This window comes from Lithobates pipiens, unplaced genomic scaffold, assembly GCF_037356315.1.
Source record: "Lithobates pipiens isolate NorthernLeopardFrog02 unplaced genomic scaffold, aLitPip1_a1.2 Scaffold_27, whole genome shotgun sequence".
Taxonomy (NCBI): domain Eukaryota; kingdom Metazoa; phylum Chordata; class Amphibia; order Anura; family Ranidae; genus Lithobates; species Lithobates pipiens.
In genome coordinates this window covers 227,056,082-227,073,781 of record NW_027507788.1, presented here as the reverse complement: position 1 = coordinate 227,073,781, position 17,700 = coordinate 227,056,082, and the positions used below count along the sequence as shown (strand labels likewise).

General features: G+C 46.4%; 1 protein-coding gene across 1 annotated transcript in view; it reads left to right on the top strand.

The window, feature by feature from the left end:
• Nucleotides 1-17,700, top strand: part of TNFRSF25 (TNF receptor superfamily member 25) — a 106,908-nt gene that overhangs the window by 77,469 nt on the left and 11,739 nt on the right. Inside the window, exons 4-8 of the mRNA XM_077458333.1 lie at nt 2,148-2,279; nt 7,897-7,978; nt 12,791-12,855; nt 14,759-14,869; nt 16,202-16,221. Coding sequence (XP_077314459.1) covers nt 2,148-2,279; nt 7,897-7,978; nt 12,791-12,855; nt 14,759-14,869; nt 16,202-16,221 — 410 coding nt within the window. The remainder of the gene's footprint in view (nt 1-2,147; nt 2,280-7,896; nt 7,979-12,790; nt 12,856-14,758; nt 14,870-16,201; nt 16,222-17,700) is intronic.

Here is a 17,700-nt window from a genome sequence, read left to right as displayed (position 1 = left end):
TTAGACCAAAAGGATGTCGGTAAGGGACATTTCAGAGACCGATGCAAAAAACAAAACAAAAAAACCCCACATTTTTACATACTGTCCCTTGTTTTACTGAGGCTGGCAACCCTGATGGGGGCCCCTTGTGGCATGGGGCCCTCGGGCAGTGCCCGAGTGGCCCAATGGTCAGTCCATCCCCTGCTCTTCACGCTCTAGATACCACACAGGAGGAGACGAGGAAAACCTCCCTGGTGGGGACAAAGACGGCAATTAAAAAAGAAAAAAAAAAAAAGAAAACCTTAACAATAAGTAAAAATAAAAGTTATTGTTTTTGCCCTCATTGGGTTCAGGTTTTGGTGACCACACAGGAAATACGAGAAAGTCTCTCCAATGACCACAGAAATGGCAATAAGCACAGACTAACTCCGAAAAATGAAAGTTTTCCATGCAGTGGCATTTGGAAGATTTTCATTTCCACCATATTTAGCTTTTATGTTCTTTATGTCTGAGCCTGACCCTTTACCTGGATTGAGCCTATAAAGGGATACTGTGTGTGAGGGCTGGCCATTGATAGGTTAGCATCCATCACATTGGTTGGGCGGCACAGTGGTGTAGTGGTTAGCACTCTCACCTAGCAGTAAGAAGGGTCGCTGGTTCCAATCCCAACCACGACACTACCTGCCTGGAGTTTGCATGTTCTCCCTGTGCCTGCGTGGGTTTCCTCCGGGTACTCCAGTTTCCTCCCACACTCCAAAGACATGCAGGTAGGTTAACCACTTCCCGACCAGCGCACGACGATGTACGTCGACAGAATGGCACGGGCAGGCATATTGGCGTACAGGTACGTCCAATATTCAATGCCGCCCTGCCATCGGGAGTGCGCCGCCGGCGGCGCGCTCCCGCACTGGTCGGGACCCCCGTGAGTCCGGTCGCGGGACCCGCGGACTCGATCGCCGCGGGCATCCCCGCGATCGTCTCACGGGACGGCTGAATGGAGGAAATGCCGTGTAAACATTTCTCCATTCTGCCTAGCAACTAGTGACGCTGACCTCTCCAGGTGATTGGAGCAGAGATCAGTGTTCACTAAATGAAAGCCCAACCCCCCCACAGTTAGTAACACACCCCTAGGAACACTTAACCCCTACACTGCCACCCACTGGTTAACCCTTTCACTGCCAGTGTCATTTACACAGGAATCACTGCATTTATATAGCACTGATTGCTGTATAAATGACAATGGTCCCAAAAATGTGTCAAAAATGTCCGATGGGTCCCCCACAATGTCGCAGTCACAATAAAAATTGCTGATCGCCGCCATTACTAGTAAAAAAATAAAATAAATAAATAATTAATGAAAATGCTATAAAACTATCCCTATTTTGTAAACGCTATAACTTTTGCGCAAACCAATCAATAATCGCTTATTGCGATTTTTTTTTTTTACCAAAAATATGTAGAAGAATACGTATCGGCCTAAACTGAGGGAAAAAAATGTTTTTTTAGATATTTTTGGGGGATATTTATTATAACAAAAAGTAAAAAATAATGCGTTTTTTTCAAAATTGTCGCTCTATTTTTGTTTATAGCGCAAAAAATAAAAACCGCAGAGGTGATCAAATACCACCAAAAGAAAGCTCTATTTGTGGGAAAAAAAGGACGTCAATTTTGTTTGGGAGCCACGTCGCACGACCGCGCAATTGTCAGTTAAAGCGACGCAGTGCCGAATCACAAAAAGTGGTCTGGTCTTTGACCAGCAAAATGGTCCGGTCTGAAAGTGGTTAATTGGCTTCTGTCCAAAATTGGCCCTAGTATATGAATGGGGACCTTGGATTGTGGCTCCTTGAGGGTAGGGACCGATGTGAGTGTGCAATGTACAGGGATAGGGACAATTGTAGACACTCAGGTTGAACTGGATGGACTGGTGTCTTTATTCAACCTTACTAACTATGTAACTATTTTAGGTGACCCGCCTTAATAATGTCAGCCCACGTAGTTCCAGTCCCATCTACTGCCTTCGAAAAGGTGGAGAACTCTCTTCTCATTTCTAGATCTAGCTGTATTTAATGGCTGGCATTGACCTTGTGCATACGACTTGGTGGTGGCTCCTGGAAAATTGGGGGGGGGGGGGGGGGACAAAAAAATGAATAACGTGCCTTTCTCTTCAGAAAAACAGGTTGAGGTGGCCCCGTGTACATCGAGCACCAACCGAGAATGTAAATGCAAAGAGGGCTTTTATGTAAACGGAGAAGAATGCTACCCGTGTACGAGTTGTCCTAACAGAGACATCAAAGAAATATGTAAGTAAGCTGGAAAAAAGAAAACCTTTCGGTAGTATAACCGCACTGAGAAGAGGGGAAAGAAATGTATTTTAGCTTCATATGTGCCAAGTCCCCTGTCTGGTCTATATATTCCTTGCATTCAAATACAAAACTGGTTAATTGCGCGTACACACGATCAAACAAGCGGGTGGAAAAGTCCGGCAAACTCAAGCCCGCCGGACAATCCCCCCGTGTGTAGCCTCCGGCGTACTTTTTTGACCCGAAAGTACGGCGGACTTAGAAAGTAGTTTTGCACTCCAATCTTCCCGCCGGACTCGCATTTCGGCGGACAATCCGGCCGTGTGTGCGCCAGTCCGCCGTACTTTTGAAATGAACGGACTTTTCCCGCCCGGAGGAAAGTCCGCTCATTTCCAGCGGGTCTCCAGGTAGGCGGGGCCCGCGAAGGAGACGTCGCTGGCCCCGCCACCTGGTATGGACTTAAAGGGGAACCCCAACGCCGAAAAAAAAATCGGCGTGTGGGGCCCCCCAGGTCCACATCAGACCCTTGTCCGAGCACGCTACCTGGCCGGCCCCCCCTCCCGAGCCAAGGGCCAGGGTTGTCGGGAAGAGGCCCTTGTCCTCATCAACATGGGGACAAGGTGCTTTGGGGTGGGGGGGCCGCGTGGCCCCCGCTTCCCCAAGGCACCCCCCATGTTGAGGGCACGCGGCCTGGTATAGCTCAGGAGGGGGCCGCGCGGCGCCCCCACCCCAAAGCACCTTGTCCCCATGTTGATGAGGACAAGGGCCTCTTCCCGACAACCCTGGCCGTTGGCTCGGGGGGGGGGGCGCTCGCTCATCCCCTCCTTTCCTGGCCGGCTGGGTAGCGTGCTCGGACAAGGGTCTGATGTGGACCTTGGGGGGGGGGGCCCCCATGCCGATTTTTTTTCAGCATTGGGGTTCACCTTTAAGTCCATACCAGGTGGCGGGGCCAGTGACGTCTCCTTTGCGGGCCCCGCCTACCTGGAGACACGCTCGAAATGAGCGGACTTTCCTCAGCGTGTGTGGGTGAGTCCGTTCATTTCAAAAGTAGGGCGGATAGTACGGCGGACTTAGTACGCCGTATTAGTCCGCTGAAAAAGTGCCGTGTGTGGGAAGTAGCCCATTCGGAAAGTCCGACGGACAGTCTGGCGGGAAGTCCGCCAGACTAAGTACATCGGACATACCGGTACGTGTGTACGCGGCATTAGAGGCAATCGCAGGTCTAGCAGAGGAGATAGAGAAAAAACATCAGCATTTTTCTTGTCCATGTTTCCATGAAGCTCAGTCCATATTTCTCAAGACACTTCGACATGGAAGTGAACACGTCAGCAGGTTGAAAAGTAGCCATCTTGTTGCTGCCCTGGCCTGGAAGTGTAGGGGGTAAATGGTTTCCCTTTTTTTTTTTTTTTTTGGTCTTGTGGGGGGCTCTTCCCTGGGTCTGGCCCACTAATCCTGTGTTTATAAAAGAGGGACAGTGATCCAAAATGAGAATATGGGGGTTAAGGGGCCTGTAGTAGGAGAGAGAGAAAGAGAGACCCGGTGCTCGTAAGGGGAAGAGACGGAGAATAACACCCATGAGGATCTGAAGAATGCCACTTACTACCTGGATGTATAGTCAGGAGAACTTGGGGTTTTCCCCCCTCCCGAAGACACCAGCTGCTGGAGAATGCCTTTGACAGACTCTTTATCACACGGACTCTACCTTTGCAGGTATGCCGGGGCAGCACACAAGCCTGTAGTTAGTATTAGGGATTTAAGGAAGCGGTATGTCTTTAAATGTTGGACTTTGTAATACCTTTTGCACTTTTGTACTGAAAAGAATGTAATGCAAGTAACCAGCAAATCTATTCTTTGGTTCGGGGCATTATACATGTTTGGGTGTGAAGACAGCTTCGCAAGAGTCAATAAAGTGTGAAGTACAAGCAAGTAGTTACCCAGTGTAAGGGAAGTCTAGCAAGCAGCTTGCTGCTAGATGTGTGCCTGAGATAGGTGGGGTAGCCTCTAGCAGGAAGGAGATGTTGTCGGCATTCAAGACTCTGGCAAAGCTGTCTTCATACCCCAACTTGTAGAATGACCCAAATCAAAGAATATATTTGCTGGTTACTTGCATTACACCCCCTTTTTTTTTTTTTTTCAATAAAGATTATTATTGAATTTTCAAAAGTAAAACAAGAATATTCCAGTTACATATTGAAACAGCGTAGCCATAGAAATACCTATATAGGGTTCCAAAATAAAGGAGAAATGCTTAATGTAAGTTACCATAAAATACTATAATCAAACTAGAAACTCTTAAGATGTTTAAACATTTATATAATTCCTCTTTACCCCAAAGAGAACTCGCTGAAAACAAGTGATTGTAGCAGTGGCGGCCCGTGCATTAAGGGCGCACGGGCGCCGCCCCCTCTCTCCTGCCACCCTCCTCTATCACTAATAGATTCATGCATTGCATGAATCTATCTGTGGCTGCCGCTGTCACCCCCCTATGCAGTCATCCGGCCCCTTTTTGGGTGCCTGAATTACAGCAGTGGGGGGTGTTTTTGAAGCACCTGATTAGAGCCATAGGCTCTAATAGGCATTAAGAAAGGTGACCTGCTGGGCACTCGAAGGTCACTCAGCTGTGTTAGAAAAGCGAATGAATATTCGCTTGCCTAATACTAAACGCCTCTCCGCCAATCAGGTGCTCGGGTCTGTTGACTGTCACCTGATTGGCTAAAACGTCAGGCGCTGCTATTGGGTGCCTATCAGGAGGAGAGGATGGGAGATGAGGATGGCAGTAGAAGCACGAATGACCCCGCTCGTTGCCATCACCTGCTGCCCCAACAAGACAGGGTAAGTGCCGGGCAGGCGGCGAGCAAGCGGGGGTCACAATAGGGGTATTCAAAGGCACACTGGCCTTTGACTTCCTAGACTTCCCTTACACTAGGTTACTACTTGCTTGTACTGCACACTTTATTGACTCTTGCGAAGCTGTCTTCACACCCCAACATGTATAATGACCCGAACCAAAGAATAGATTTGCTGGTTACTTGCATTACACTCCTTTTTGTAACTTCAGACCAGGCGGGAACAGTTTCAAACTTTACTTACAAAAGTGCAAAAGCCAATATAAAGGAATCGTAGTGGTAAAAAACAAGCACTTGTGGGTTTAACCAATCTTTTTATTTTTTTTGTACAGTTCTCCTTTAAGGGGGTGTGGCAGGGGGTGTGTCCTATGCCTGCATACTTTTTCTGATAGGTGCCCCTCGTTCCCATCTCAGAAAGTTGGCGGTATGCCAGCTGGGTCTGTTTTCTCCATATTGGCACTAGAAGTCTACACTCCCAAGAGTGCACTCTTTTAGCAAAAAAGTGTTTGGCAATCTGCAGGGTAGAGTAGGGACTGGCCAGAGAGGGATCGCTTGTCCAGCTGGAACATGTATTGCAATAAATGTATGTGAAACTAAGAATCCCCCTTTTTTTATGAGCAAGAGTATGTAAGAGTTAAAGAGGAAGTAAACCCTGATGGGTGTTACTTCCTCTTTGTCTCCCTGCAAAGGTAAAGCATAATGGACTACTATGCATCGCATCGCATCGCATCTCATCGCATCGCATCGCATAGTAGCCCATTATGTGTCACTTACCTGACACAGGAGCCAGCGATGTCACCGCTGTCCCCTGTAGCACGTGGCATCCATCTACTTCCGGGTATAACTGCTCTGGCCACTCACAGCGCCGGAGCAGCAATGGCATCACTCCCGCGCATGCGCACAGGAACCACCACTAACGGCATATCGCCGTTAGCAGCGGCATGCTCAGTGCGTCTGCGCGCCGTTGTCTATGGCGCATGTGAGGTAGACAGCGGTGCCTGTCTTTTTGTAAATATCTCCTAAACCGTGTAGGTTTAGGAGATATTTCTTGGACCTACAGGTAGGCCTTAATTTAGGCTTACCTGTAGGTCAAAGTGCTTTGTAAGGGTTTACAGCCACTTTAATAAGCACTTACACCACTTTACTATCTCGTGTGTTTTAGGCTACTTTCACACTAGGCACGCTGGCGGTAAAGCGGCGTGATATTTAGCGCCACTTTACTGTAGTTTTAGTGGCTAGTTTTAGTAGTTTTAATCCACGTTAGCAGCCGAAAAAGGGTTAAAACCGCCCGCTGCAGCGGCGCTTTGCAGGCGGGTTTGGAGCGTTGCCCCATTGTTTTCGATGGGAAGGGGCGCTTTAGGAGCGGTAAATACACCGCTCCTACAGCGCTCCAAAGATGCGGCTTGCAGGACATTTTTCAGCGTCCTGCAAGCGCACCGCTCCAGTGTGAAAGCCCCTTAGGCTTTCACACTGGAGAGACGGCAGCGGCTGTTTGAGGGCGCTTTGCAGGCGCTATTTTTAGCACTCTAGCGCCTGCAGAGCGCCTCAGTGTGGAAGGGGCCGTATATATATATATATATATATATATATATATATATATATATATATATATATATAATTTAGGTCCTGAACACTCCTATCTCCATTTCCGCTGCCTAGTCCGTAATTAAAAAGGTCAAGAGTGCCCAAGGTTGCTGGATTATTATTTATTATTATTATAAAGGATTTATATAACGCCAATAGTTTATGCCGCGGCAAACTCACCCAGAAGTGAGAGCACCCGGGTACTTGTCAAAACCAGGTACCTGCCCCCCCGCCCTCCAAAAAAAGGTGCCAAATGTGGCAACAGAGGAGCTCCGCTTTTTAAATCGGTAATAAAACCAACATTTTTAAATATTGCAGCTTATCAATCATTAGATGTGCTGGCTGCATTCGTTTTCCTTTTTGTGAAGACTTTTCGCCCCCCTCTGTGTCACCTGGTGGTCTGGCCAGTAACGCACCTCCTGTATTAGAGCGCAGCACAGGGGGGGGTACATTTGGACAGTGACAATGACCCAAAACATACCACCAAGGCAACAAAGGAGTGGCTCAAGAAGAAGCACATTAAGGTCATGGAGTGGCCTAGCCAGTCTTCAGACCTTAATCCTATAGAAAATGTATGGAAGGAGCTGAAACTTCGAGTTGCCAAGAAACATTAAGGATTTAGAGAAGATCTGTAGAGAAGAGAGGAGAAAATCCCTCCTGAGATGTGAAAACCTCATCACCACCTACAAGAAACGTCTGACCTCTGTGATCACCAACAAGGGTTTCTTCACCAACTACTAAGTCATGTTTTTCTTGGGGGATCAAATACTTATTTTACTCACTAAACTTCAACTTCATTTATAGCATGGGCCTGTGGACCTCCAGCTGCTGTGGAACTACAATGGTGGTGAAGTCCCATTATGCCTCATGCTTGTAACGATCAGCCTGGCAAAGCCTCATGGGACTTGTAGTTCTGCAACAGCTGGAGGGCCACAGGTTCAGCACCCATTATTTATAACATTTGTATCATTTGTTTTTTTCTGGATTTTTGGTTGATATTCTGTCTCTATCATATAAAATACACCTATGATAAAAATGATAGACCCCTCATTTCTATGTAAGTGGGCAAAACTTACACAATTTGCAGGGGAGGCGATTGTTATCCCCCCCCCCCCACTGTATGAAAAGTAAAAAAAAAAAAAAGGGAGGTTCCGACTTTTCATTGTCCAGTTTATTTCTTCTTTCAGGTTCAAACATCACAGACACCGTTTGCGGGGATTGTCTACCCAACTTTTTTGAGGAAAAGAATGAATGCCAGCCTTGTAATCAGTAAGTACCAACCTTGGAATCAAAGTTAGGGCCGGTTCACACTGCGGCGCGAGGCGAGGCGACACGGCTCGCCTCGCCTCGCTCCCGCAAGTCGTCCCCATTGAGTACAATGGAACCGTTCTGAGAGGAGCGACTCGAGTCGCTCCGACTCAGAAAAAAGGTTCCTGTACTACTTCGGGGCGACTTCGGGGGCGACTTGCATTGACTTCTATGCAGAAGTCCTCTGCAAGTCGCCGCTGACCCCCCCTGCAAGTCGCGGCGAGGAAGTCGGAGACGCCTCGCCGCGGCTCGCAGTGTGAACCGGCCCTAAAAGTGGTGTTGCCACCAAAAAATAAAAAATTGTTTAAAATTCTTTAAAATAAATAAATAAATAATTGGGGAAAAAAAATCTTTTTTTTAGTCACCTCTAAATGCCTGTTGCTAGGGGGTCCCTTGTAGTCTGCCTTCTTCCTTGCCCGGGCTGGTGACGTCACTTCCCCTCGTGCCGCACAGTCACCTGGGACCTGTCACGTGTCCCAGGTGACTGCCCGACGTATCACGGCGCCCTGCGCCGCTCGCGCCTGCGCAGTGGGTGCCCGGCTGTGAAGCCACAGCCGGGTGCCCACAGTATGAATGACGGCGCCGCGAGCGGAGCAGGGGAACAAGGGGGGGGGGCTTCGTTCCCCCCCCATCGCTGGACCCTGGGACAGGTAAGTGTCTGATTATTAAAAGTCAGCAGCTGCAGTATTTGTAGCTGCTGACTTTTCATGTTTTTTTTTTTTTTAGGGGGCACCCTGCTTTAAAGTGATTTTAAACAATCGCCTTGTAAAACAACTCATAGAGTTTACAATAGAAACGAAATGCTAAATATTTTTCTATAGAAAGTGAGACATCGGGGGCCTGATATTTCACCAAAGCCCCCAACAGGGCTCCTAAAAATAATTGTAAAAAAACATTTTGTAAAAAAAAAAAATATTCAAAAAAATAAAATTGTAAAAAATAATAAAAAAAAAACATAAAAAACAAAAACCTACTGACATCGTCCGTTGCCCTACTGACACCGTCCGTTGCCCTACTGACACCGTCCGTTGCCCTACTGACACCGTCCGTTGCCCTACTGACACCGTCCGTTGCCCTACTGACACCGTCCGTTGCCCTACTGACACCGTCCGTTGCCCTACTGACACCGTCCGTTGCCCTACTGACACCGTCCGTTGCCCTACTGACACCGTCCGTTGCCCTACTGACACCGTCCGTTGCCCTACTGACACCGTCCGTTGCCCTACTGACACCGTCCGTTGCCCTACTGACACCGTCCGTTGCCCTACTGACACCGTCCGTTGCCCTACTGACACCAATCTCTGCTCTACTGACACTGTCTAGTGCACTGCTGATATACGCACACGTGTATTTGTGCTCTGAGGTGCACACACTAATGCAATAGGCTGTGCACACCAATGAGCTGCAGTGAGACTACTGAGTTCTAAATATGCATATCTCTTTCAGCCAATTAGGAGGAGCTTTGTACCACTGAGCATGCTGGGGGAGAGTATATATTTGTAGGAATTTAGGCGATCGGGGTCCTTTTTGCTCATCCTAAAAGTGATCGGCGCCCATCTTTTCTGCAACTGTCCACACCCACCATGCCTAAGAACCAGCACCCTGAGGGGAAATGTCAGCCCTCCCTTTCGCCGGGGGTCAGGGGGACGCTACACTACCGTTTTAGATGGTAATGGAGGAAATGAAGTGAAATTTGGCAGAATTTTTGCCAGCTATAGGCTAGTTTTTTTTAGCTCTGAAGACCCAATGTTGTTAGTTTATAGTGCTGGTGTTAAAACGTATGTTCCCTCACATGCTTTGACTTTCTTCTCTTAACCTGACCCTCGTACCCAACCCTCGCCTCACCCAATCCCTAAAACCTAAGCCGGCTACTGGATCAGCGTGACAGCCAGGGAACTAGGCTTGTGCAATTCGTTTCGTAACGAATCGAAATTCGGCCGAATTTTGCATCTTTTGGACATTCGGATGCATCTGAATAAAAAATAACAAATAACAACGAATACGAAAGAAATATAACGAATGAATTGGAATGAATTCGGTAATTCTTTAGGGATCTAATGAAACAAAAGGTCAACTCAAAGTAAATCTTATAGTCCAATAGATATAGGAAATATGTCAAGTACTTTTCTGCAGCAGAGAATGACATTTTGCAACCCGACTTTGGGGCCACATATCTCAGGGTCACTTATAGCTAAAAACCCCAAATTTGGTCTGCAAACACAATAGTACTAGCACTACAACATATCCAAATTTGGAGTTTCTAGCACCAAGTGACCCCGAGATACATGACCCTAAATTTGGGTCACAAAATGTCAAGCACTTTTCTGCAGCAGAGAATGACATTTTGTGACCGGATTTTGGGGCCCCATATCTCGGGGTCACTTATAGCTAGAAACCCCAAATTTGGTATACAAACAAAATAGTACTAGTACTACAACATATCCAAATTTGGAGTTTCTAGCACCAAGTGACCCCGAGATACATGGCCCTAAATTCGGGTCACAAAATATTTTTGAATGCGGTTGAAATCATTTCGAATCCGGTAGAATTATTTTCGAATTTGGTTGAAATATTTTCGAATTTGGTAGAAAACTAAACGAAATCCAAAAACAAATTTAAGGAAGTTAACGAATATAACTAAACGAAATTAATGAATTAACGAATTAAAACGAAACGAAACTAAACAATTTTTTTTCCTTTTGCACATGTCTACAGGGAAGCAGTATCTTCAGAGTGTAGGCAGGTTCTAAACTCTTTTAATACTTCTCGGCAATCCATGAAACGTAAACTTTAACTTGCCCCCTATAACGATGGCCCTCAATCTATAAATGGTGAGTGGATACCGCTATCGGTATTTCATGGGTCATTCATGGTGAGAAGGTTGTGATTGGAGGAGAAGTCGGTCACTCAACGTTGACCAGTCACGTAACCAGGTTCTGCTCCTCCTGGAACTTTTTTCTGTTTCTCACTGTTGCCAAGGATTACTTCTAATGCCCCCCCCCCCCCCCCCGTACACTCGATCGGACTTTCCCACAACAAAACCGTGGATTTTTTGGTTCGAAGGTTGTTGGCTCCAACTTGTCTTGCATACACACGGTCACACAAATGTTGGCCAACAATTTACGAACGTCGTGACGTAGAAGACGTGCGTGATATCTCCATTACGGACGCTAGTTTTACAAGACCGATCGCTTCCGGCTCGTGCTTGATTCCGAGCATGCGTAGACTTTTTTTTTTGTCTGACAGACTTGCGTACACACACACACACACACACACACACGATTGGAAAGTCCAACAACAAACATTTGTTTGGCGGAAAATTTGAGACATTTGTTGGTGGAAAGTCCGAAAAACAAATGTTCGATGGAGCGTACGCACGGTCGGACTTTCCAACAAGCTCACATCCAACATTTGGTGTCGGAAAATCCGATCGTGTGTACGGGGCAGAAGACTTGAAGCAAGAGAGGTGTAATGGACATGTGACATGTTTTAACCACTTCCCACCCAAGGCCGTCATATGACGTCCTGGACTTTCAGTGGGAATATCTGAATGATGCCAGCAGCCACAGGCATCATTCAGATATCCTTGTTATCAGCCGGCGATCCTGTGCACCATAAGAATGATCATAGCGGCAGTTCCGCCGCTTGATCGTTCTTACAGGTGATGGGAGGGGACATCCCCCCTCCTCCTGCCGCCATCCGGTGCTTCTCCGGGCTCTCCCGTGCCATCGGGGACCCCGGAGAAAGAATCATCCGGTGCCGGATGAGGACAATAGAGATTTCCGGGTGGCCAGATGGTCACCAGTCATCTCTATGACCGTCGGAGTGTTCCCGGAATTAAACAAAGCCGCGATTGCGGCTGTCAGCATGGGATCGGTGACGTTTTTTTTTCACGATCTCATGCTTTCCAGCCTGGAGGAGAGATGTGGGGGTCTTATTGACCCCACATCTCTCCATAAAGAGGACCTGTCACATAGATTCCTATTACAAGGGATGTTTACATTCCTTGTGATAGGAATAAAAGTGAATAATAAAAAAAAAAAAAAAGTTGTAAAAATAAAAAAAAATAAAGTAAAATAAAAAATAAAATAAAAAATTTGTTTTTTAAAACGCCCCTGTCCCTGGTAGCTCGCGCTCAGAAGCGAACGCACATGTTAGTCCCGCCCACATATGTAAACACCATTCAAACTACACATGTGAGATATCGCCACGTGCGTTAGAGCGCAAGAAACAATTCTAGCTCTAGACCTCCTCTGTAACTCTCAATATGTAACTTTTTAAAGTGTCCCCTATGGAGATTTTTAAGTACTGAAGTTTGGCGTCATTCCATGTGTGCGCAATTTTAAACCGTGACATGTTGGGTATCTATTTACTCGGCGTAACGTCATCTTTCACATTATATAAAAAAATTCTGCTAACTTTACTATTTTGTTGTTTTTTTAAATCGTGAAACGTTTGGTTTTTTTTTTTTTCCCCAAAAAATGCGTTTGAAAACTTTTTGCGCAAATACTGTGCGAGATAAAAAGTTGCAATGACCGCCATTTTATTCCCTAGGGTGTCTGCTAAAAAAAAAAAAAATATTTGTTTGGGGGTTCTGAGTAATTTTCTAGCAAACAAATTATGATTTTTACGTGTAGGAGAGGAGTGCCAGAATAGGCCCCGGTATTGAAGTGGTTAATACGTCTTTTAGCGGCACAGTTGAAGGAAATGTGTGTTTCTCTGTGGTCATCTGTTGTTCTCACAATAAGTTACAGTCGATATTTCTTCCCCCAGATCCAATAAAGACTGTATAGAAATGCCGGCAACATGCACACCTGTTTGCATTCCAATAGAAGGGGGTAAGTAATATCCAAATGCCAAATTTTAGATAAAGAAATGCTTCAGCACTTGCTTGGTCATGTTGCGCGTGCATGGCTTAAAGTGGTTGTAACCCCAAAGACCCGACGTGTGAGCCGCTGCTCAAGCTATCAAAAAGGGGTTCAAGTCCCCAAATCCACCACTAGGAGTGCTGGCCTGGGAGGGAGCTTGGCTCCTGTGATCACTAAGTATGAAGGAAGGTCTCCCCTGTGGCCTCATATCTGAACAATCCCGTCAATTGATCGTATGTAGCAACTTCAGCCTGGACTGCAACAGGCCAGGCCCCAAAGCATTTCGCTCCGCCCCTTGAAGAGCTCCTTAAACCACATGTTGGGGGTGTGGCCTGGTTGGAGTCCAGGCTGAGGTTGCTACATACTATCCATTGATGGGAATGTTCAGATTTGCAGCCACAGGGGAGATCTTCCTTCATACTAAAGTGGTTGTAAACCTCAGACATGAAATATGAACAAAGCGTATCCCTCTATAGTGTGTACTTGTCTCAGTCCGGAGCACTAAGTGTCATTTCTGTCTGCTGCCTCCTTCCTCTGCTATCAGCATTAATCCTTTCATTTCTGACAAGTTTTCCTGACACCAAGAGATAAATGGTGACAATGGGAGGAGCTCCAGCTGATTGACAGTCTGAGCTCTGTGTGCTGTGTGAAGAGAGGTGTGTCCCTTCCCTCCAATCAGCTCTCACAGTTCTCCTCACTGAGCTCTGGGATGTGTAACTTTAGCTCCCTTTCTCTGAGCTTTGTTTGACCCTTGGGTCATACCCGGAGGCCATTTTTAACATTGTGTCTGTTCACTTTATCATTGGAGAGTATTATCATCATTCATATATGTCATTTATTCTATCAAGATGCGGATCAATTTGTTTTTTCATCTAATTTGTTTTTTGTTTGGACTTTTCTGCTTTTATATTGTGTATTTTTTTAATACTTTTTATTTTGTTGCCTTTTTTTTTCCCCACTTTCTTTGATGTGACCTTTTTTATTCATCACTTCACTTGGTATTTATTTATTTGTTTATTCATTGAATAAGTGCGACATTTTCTTGCTTTTAATTTTTGCTCACTTGTCTTTGTCCTCCTCACCTGGTTGCCCCCACACACGCTTGTCACCACCTGACACCAAATACCTTTATCTTGGTCTCATCAGAGCACAGGACATGGTTCCAGTAATCCATCTCCTTAGTCTGCTTGTCTTCAGCAAACTGTTTGTGGTCTTTCTTGTGCATCATCTTTAGAAGAGGCTTCCTTCTGGGACGACAGCCATGCAGACCAATTTGATGCAGTGTGCGGCGTATGGTCTGAGCACTGACAGGCTGACCCCCACCCACCCCTACAACCTCTGCAGCAATGCTGGCAGCACTCATACGTCTATTTCCCAAAGACAACCTCTGGATATGACGCTGAGCACGTGACCTCAACTTCTTTGGTGGACCGTGACCAGGCCTGTTCTGTTATACCGCTGTATGGTCTTGGCCACCGTGCTGCAGCTCAGTTTCAGGGTCTTGGCAATCTTCTTATAGCCTAGGCCATCTTTATGTAGAGCAACAATTCTTTTTTTCAGATCCTCAGATCCTTCTTTGCCATGAGGTGCCATGTTGTACTTCCAGTGACCAGTATGAGAGAGTGAGAGCGATAACACCAAATTTACCACACCTGCTCCCCATTCACACCTGAGACCTTGTAACACTAACGAGTCACATGACACCGGGGAGGGAAAATGGCTAATTGGTCCCAATTTGGACATTTTCACTTAGGGGTGTACTGACTTTTGTGAGATACTAGATATTAATTTCAAATTGACTGAAATCAGTTATAGCTTGTGTTTAATCTAGTAGATAGAAGGCGTGCAATCATCTTATCTTTATTGCTTTCAGTTAAAAATGAATCGAATATCCTGCTGGTGATCTTCCCAGTGCTGCTCCTGGTCTGTGCACTTGTTGGACTTTTCATTTACAAGTACAAGTTTAAAATGGACCACAGTCTCGGTAAGTTGGAACTCTAGGAAAATGGCCAAATACACAGCAGAAATGTGTGTGTGTGTGTGTGTGTGTATATACTGTGTAAGTGTGTGTGTGTGTGTTTGTGTGTGTGTATATACTGTGTAAGTGTGTGTGTGTGTTAGTGTATATATGTGTAGCGGCGGCTCCTGAAGAGCACTCTGTGGTTTTTCTAAAATTAAAGTTGTCTAAACTGCATTTTGGTTCGGGTGTAATTATCTAAATTGGGCCTCAGCAACAGTCTGACTGGACTGTGAGATGTTCAGCCTGGCCACAGGGGGCACTGTCTCCTCTGGCAGGCATAGAACTGTGGTCAGGTGCTTAAGTTACTCTTTCTCGGAGCCCGCCCAGTGGGAGTGGCCCTCTCGCTGTGATTTCTGGGAGAGGGTACATAAGATGCGGACGTCATGTGGTTCTGGGTTCCAGTCCAGTATGATGTGCTGATTACATGGTCCTGGTCTTCCTGATGGCTATGGTCTTGGGTGCGGATCCACCCGACTTTAATGTCTCTGGGCTGGCTAGTCCAAGGCAAGCAAACTAGAGGAGGATTCCAAGGTGGTTGGGTGCCGTCTCCAGTTCGGGAGAGACCCAGTGTACTTCAAGCATTCCAGGGGAGGACTCTTCAGAAGAAGACCACGTACGGGTTGGTTTTCTTAACAAGAGCCTGGAAGGGCTGAAGTAACCGAGAGAATCCGGTCTTGGGGATATCGCCGAGCTGGCTGAATGATCCAGATATCCTACAAGTGTTTCAAGTTTAGTTTCCCTACGTGTTCTACAACAACGTCTGTGACTAAGACTTTGTTCCTGAGGAAGCACCTTGTTGGCTGCGAGACCTTGTGAGAGACGGACTGTCCAACCTGAGTGATCCTCCAGCTGTGATTGGCTATTCTCTGGATGCAGTCAAAGTAAGCAAGTTCTTCAACAATTTGGATTTTGACACTAAGAGAACCTGAACTTCCCCTCCAACCCTCTGATCCCAAGTTGAAAGACTGTTCAATGGTTTGAGTTTTGCAAAAAAAGTTCTATTTGGGTGAAAAAAAAATAACAATTTTGTTTGGGTACAGTGTACAGTGTACAGTGTTGCATGACTGAGTAATTGTCATTCAAAGTGTGACAGCGCTGAGAGCTGAAAATTTGGTCTGGGCAGGAAGTGGGGGGGGGGGGGGGGGGGGTTGTATATATAAGTGCCTCGGTATTGAAGGGGTTAAACCATTGTCAAATTTGCTCCAGCAGGGGGAAAAAAATTCCTTTGTGATGTAATCTGTGTGCGAAATACACATCTGTGGGCAGAATTGTAATTCTGTTCTTTTGTGATTTCAGGTGGAGAAAGCTTTACCACGGTAAGACAAATGTATTTTATTACCATAGCAGTATAATTTTGTATAAAGTGTTTATACAACTCTGCATCTTCTAATCACAAAGCCCCGCCCCTGAGGTTCCCAAGATTTTCCCGAGCTCGGTTCATTATTTGGGGGCTTTGATCCCAAACCATCTTGCACTAGAGTCCATTTTGACGGCGTGCGTGTTCCTGTGAGAGGGCGCCCATTTCTCCTCGCCTTGGTAGGACTCGACCGAAGAGCTCTCAACGTTTTATCCGCCACGCTATTTGTCCCGGAGTCCGAGACGGGCCTGAAGCAACTCCCTGCCGCAATAGATCACCGCAACCGTGATCTATTGCAACCTGTTTGTAGAAAGCTGTGGATCACTTCCAGAAGGGATCTGTAGTTGCCCAGCTGCATGGGGGGGGGGGGGGGGGTGTCTGGATCTATTTTTCACTGACCAAATTAGGACCCCCATAAAGAAAAACGTGAAATTAAAAAAAAAAGGAAGGCTGGGTGGGGGGCATGGAGGGTTCTACCTAAAAGGGAACTCCAGGAAAATGTAAGTAAACACGTCTCCAGTGCACAGTGCTATGTCTTATATGAATGGTGCCATAAGGAATTTACTACATTTTGGGGAATTTTTGGAACTCGTAAACCTCCGAGTGTTACACTGTAACTAAAGTGAGAACTTTTTTTTTTTTTTTTTTTTTTTTTTTTAAGCTTTGGAGAGTGGAAAGGGATTAGAACCTCTATAGGGTTTTTATATATCGTGTATATTCCCAAAAGTATTGGGACACCTGCCTTTACACACACATGGACTTTAATGACATCCCAGTCTTAGTCCGGAGGGTTCAATATTGCGTTGGCTCCGCCCTTTGTAGCTATAACAGCTTCACCTCTTCTGGGAAGGCCGTCCACAAGGTTTAGGAGGGTGTCTATGGGGAATGTTTGACCCATTCTTCCAGGTCAGGCACTAATGGCTGACTGACAGTCTCCGCTCTAATTCAGCCTCAATCTATGGGGGGTTGAGGTCAGGACTCTGTGCAGGTCAGTCAAGTTCCTCCGCCCCAAACTCGCTCATCTGTGTCTTTATGGACCTTGCTCTGTACACTGGTGCGCAGTCATGTTGGAACAGGAAGGGGCCGCCCCCCAAACTCTTCCCACAAATTTTGGGGCATGAAATTTTCCAAAATGTCTTGGCATGTTGACGCCTTAAGAGTTCCCTTCACTGGAACTAAGGGGCCAAACCCAACCCCTGAAAAATGACCCCCCATCATAATCCCCCCCTCCACCAAATGACTTGGACCAGTGCACAAAGCAAGGTCCATCAAGACATGGATGAGCGAGTTTGGGGTGGAGGAACTTGACTGGGATGACCTAAACCCGATAGAACACCTTTGGGATAAATTAGAGTGGAGACTGTAAACCAGGCCTTCTCGTCCAACATCAGTGCCTGACCCCACAAATGCTCTTCTGGAAGAACGGTCAAACCTTCCC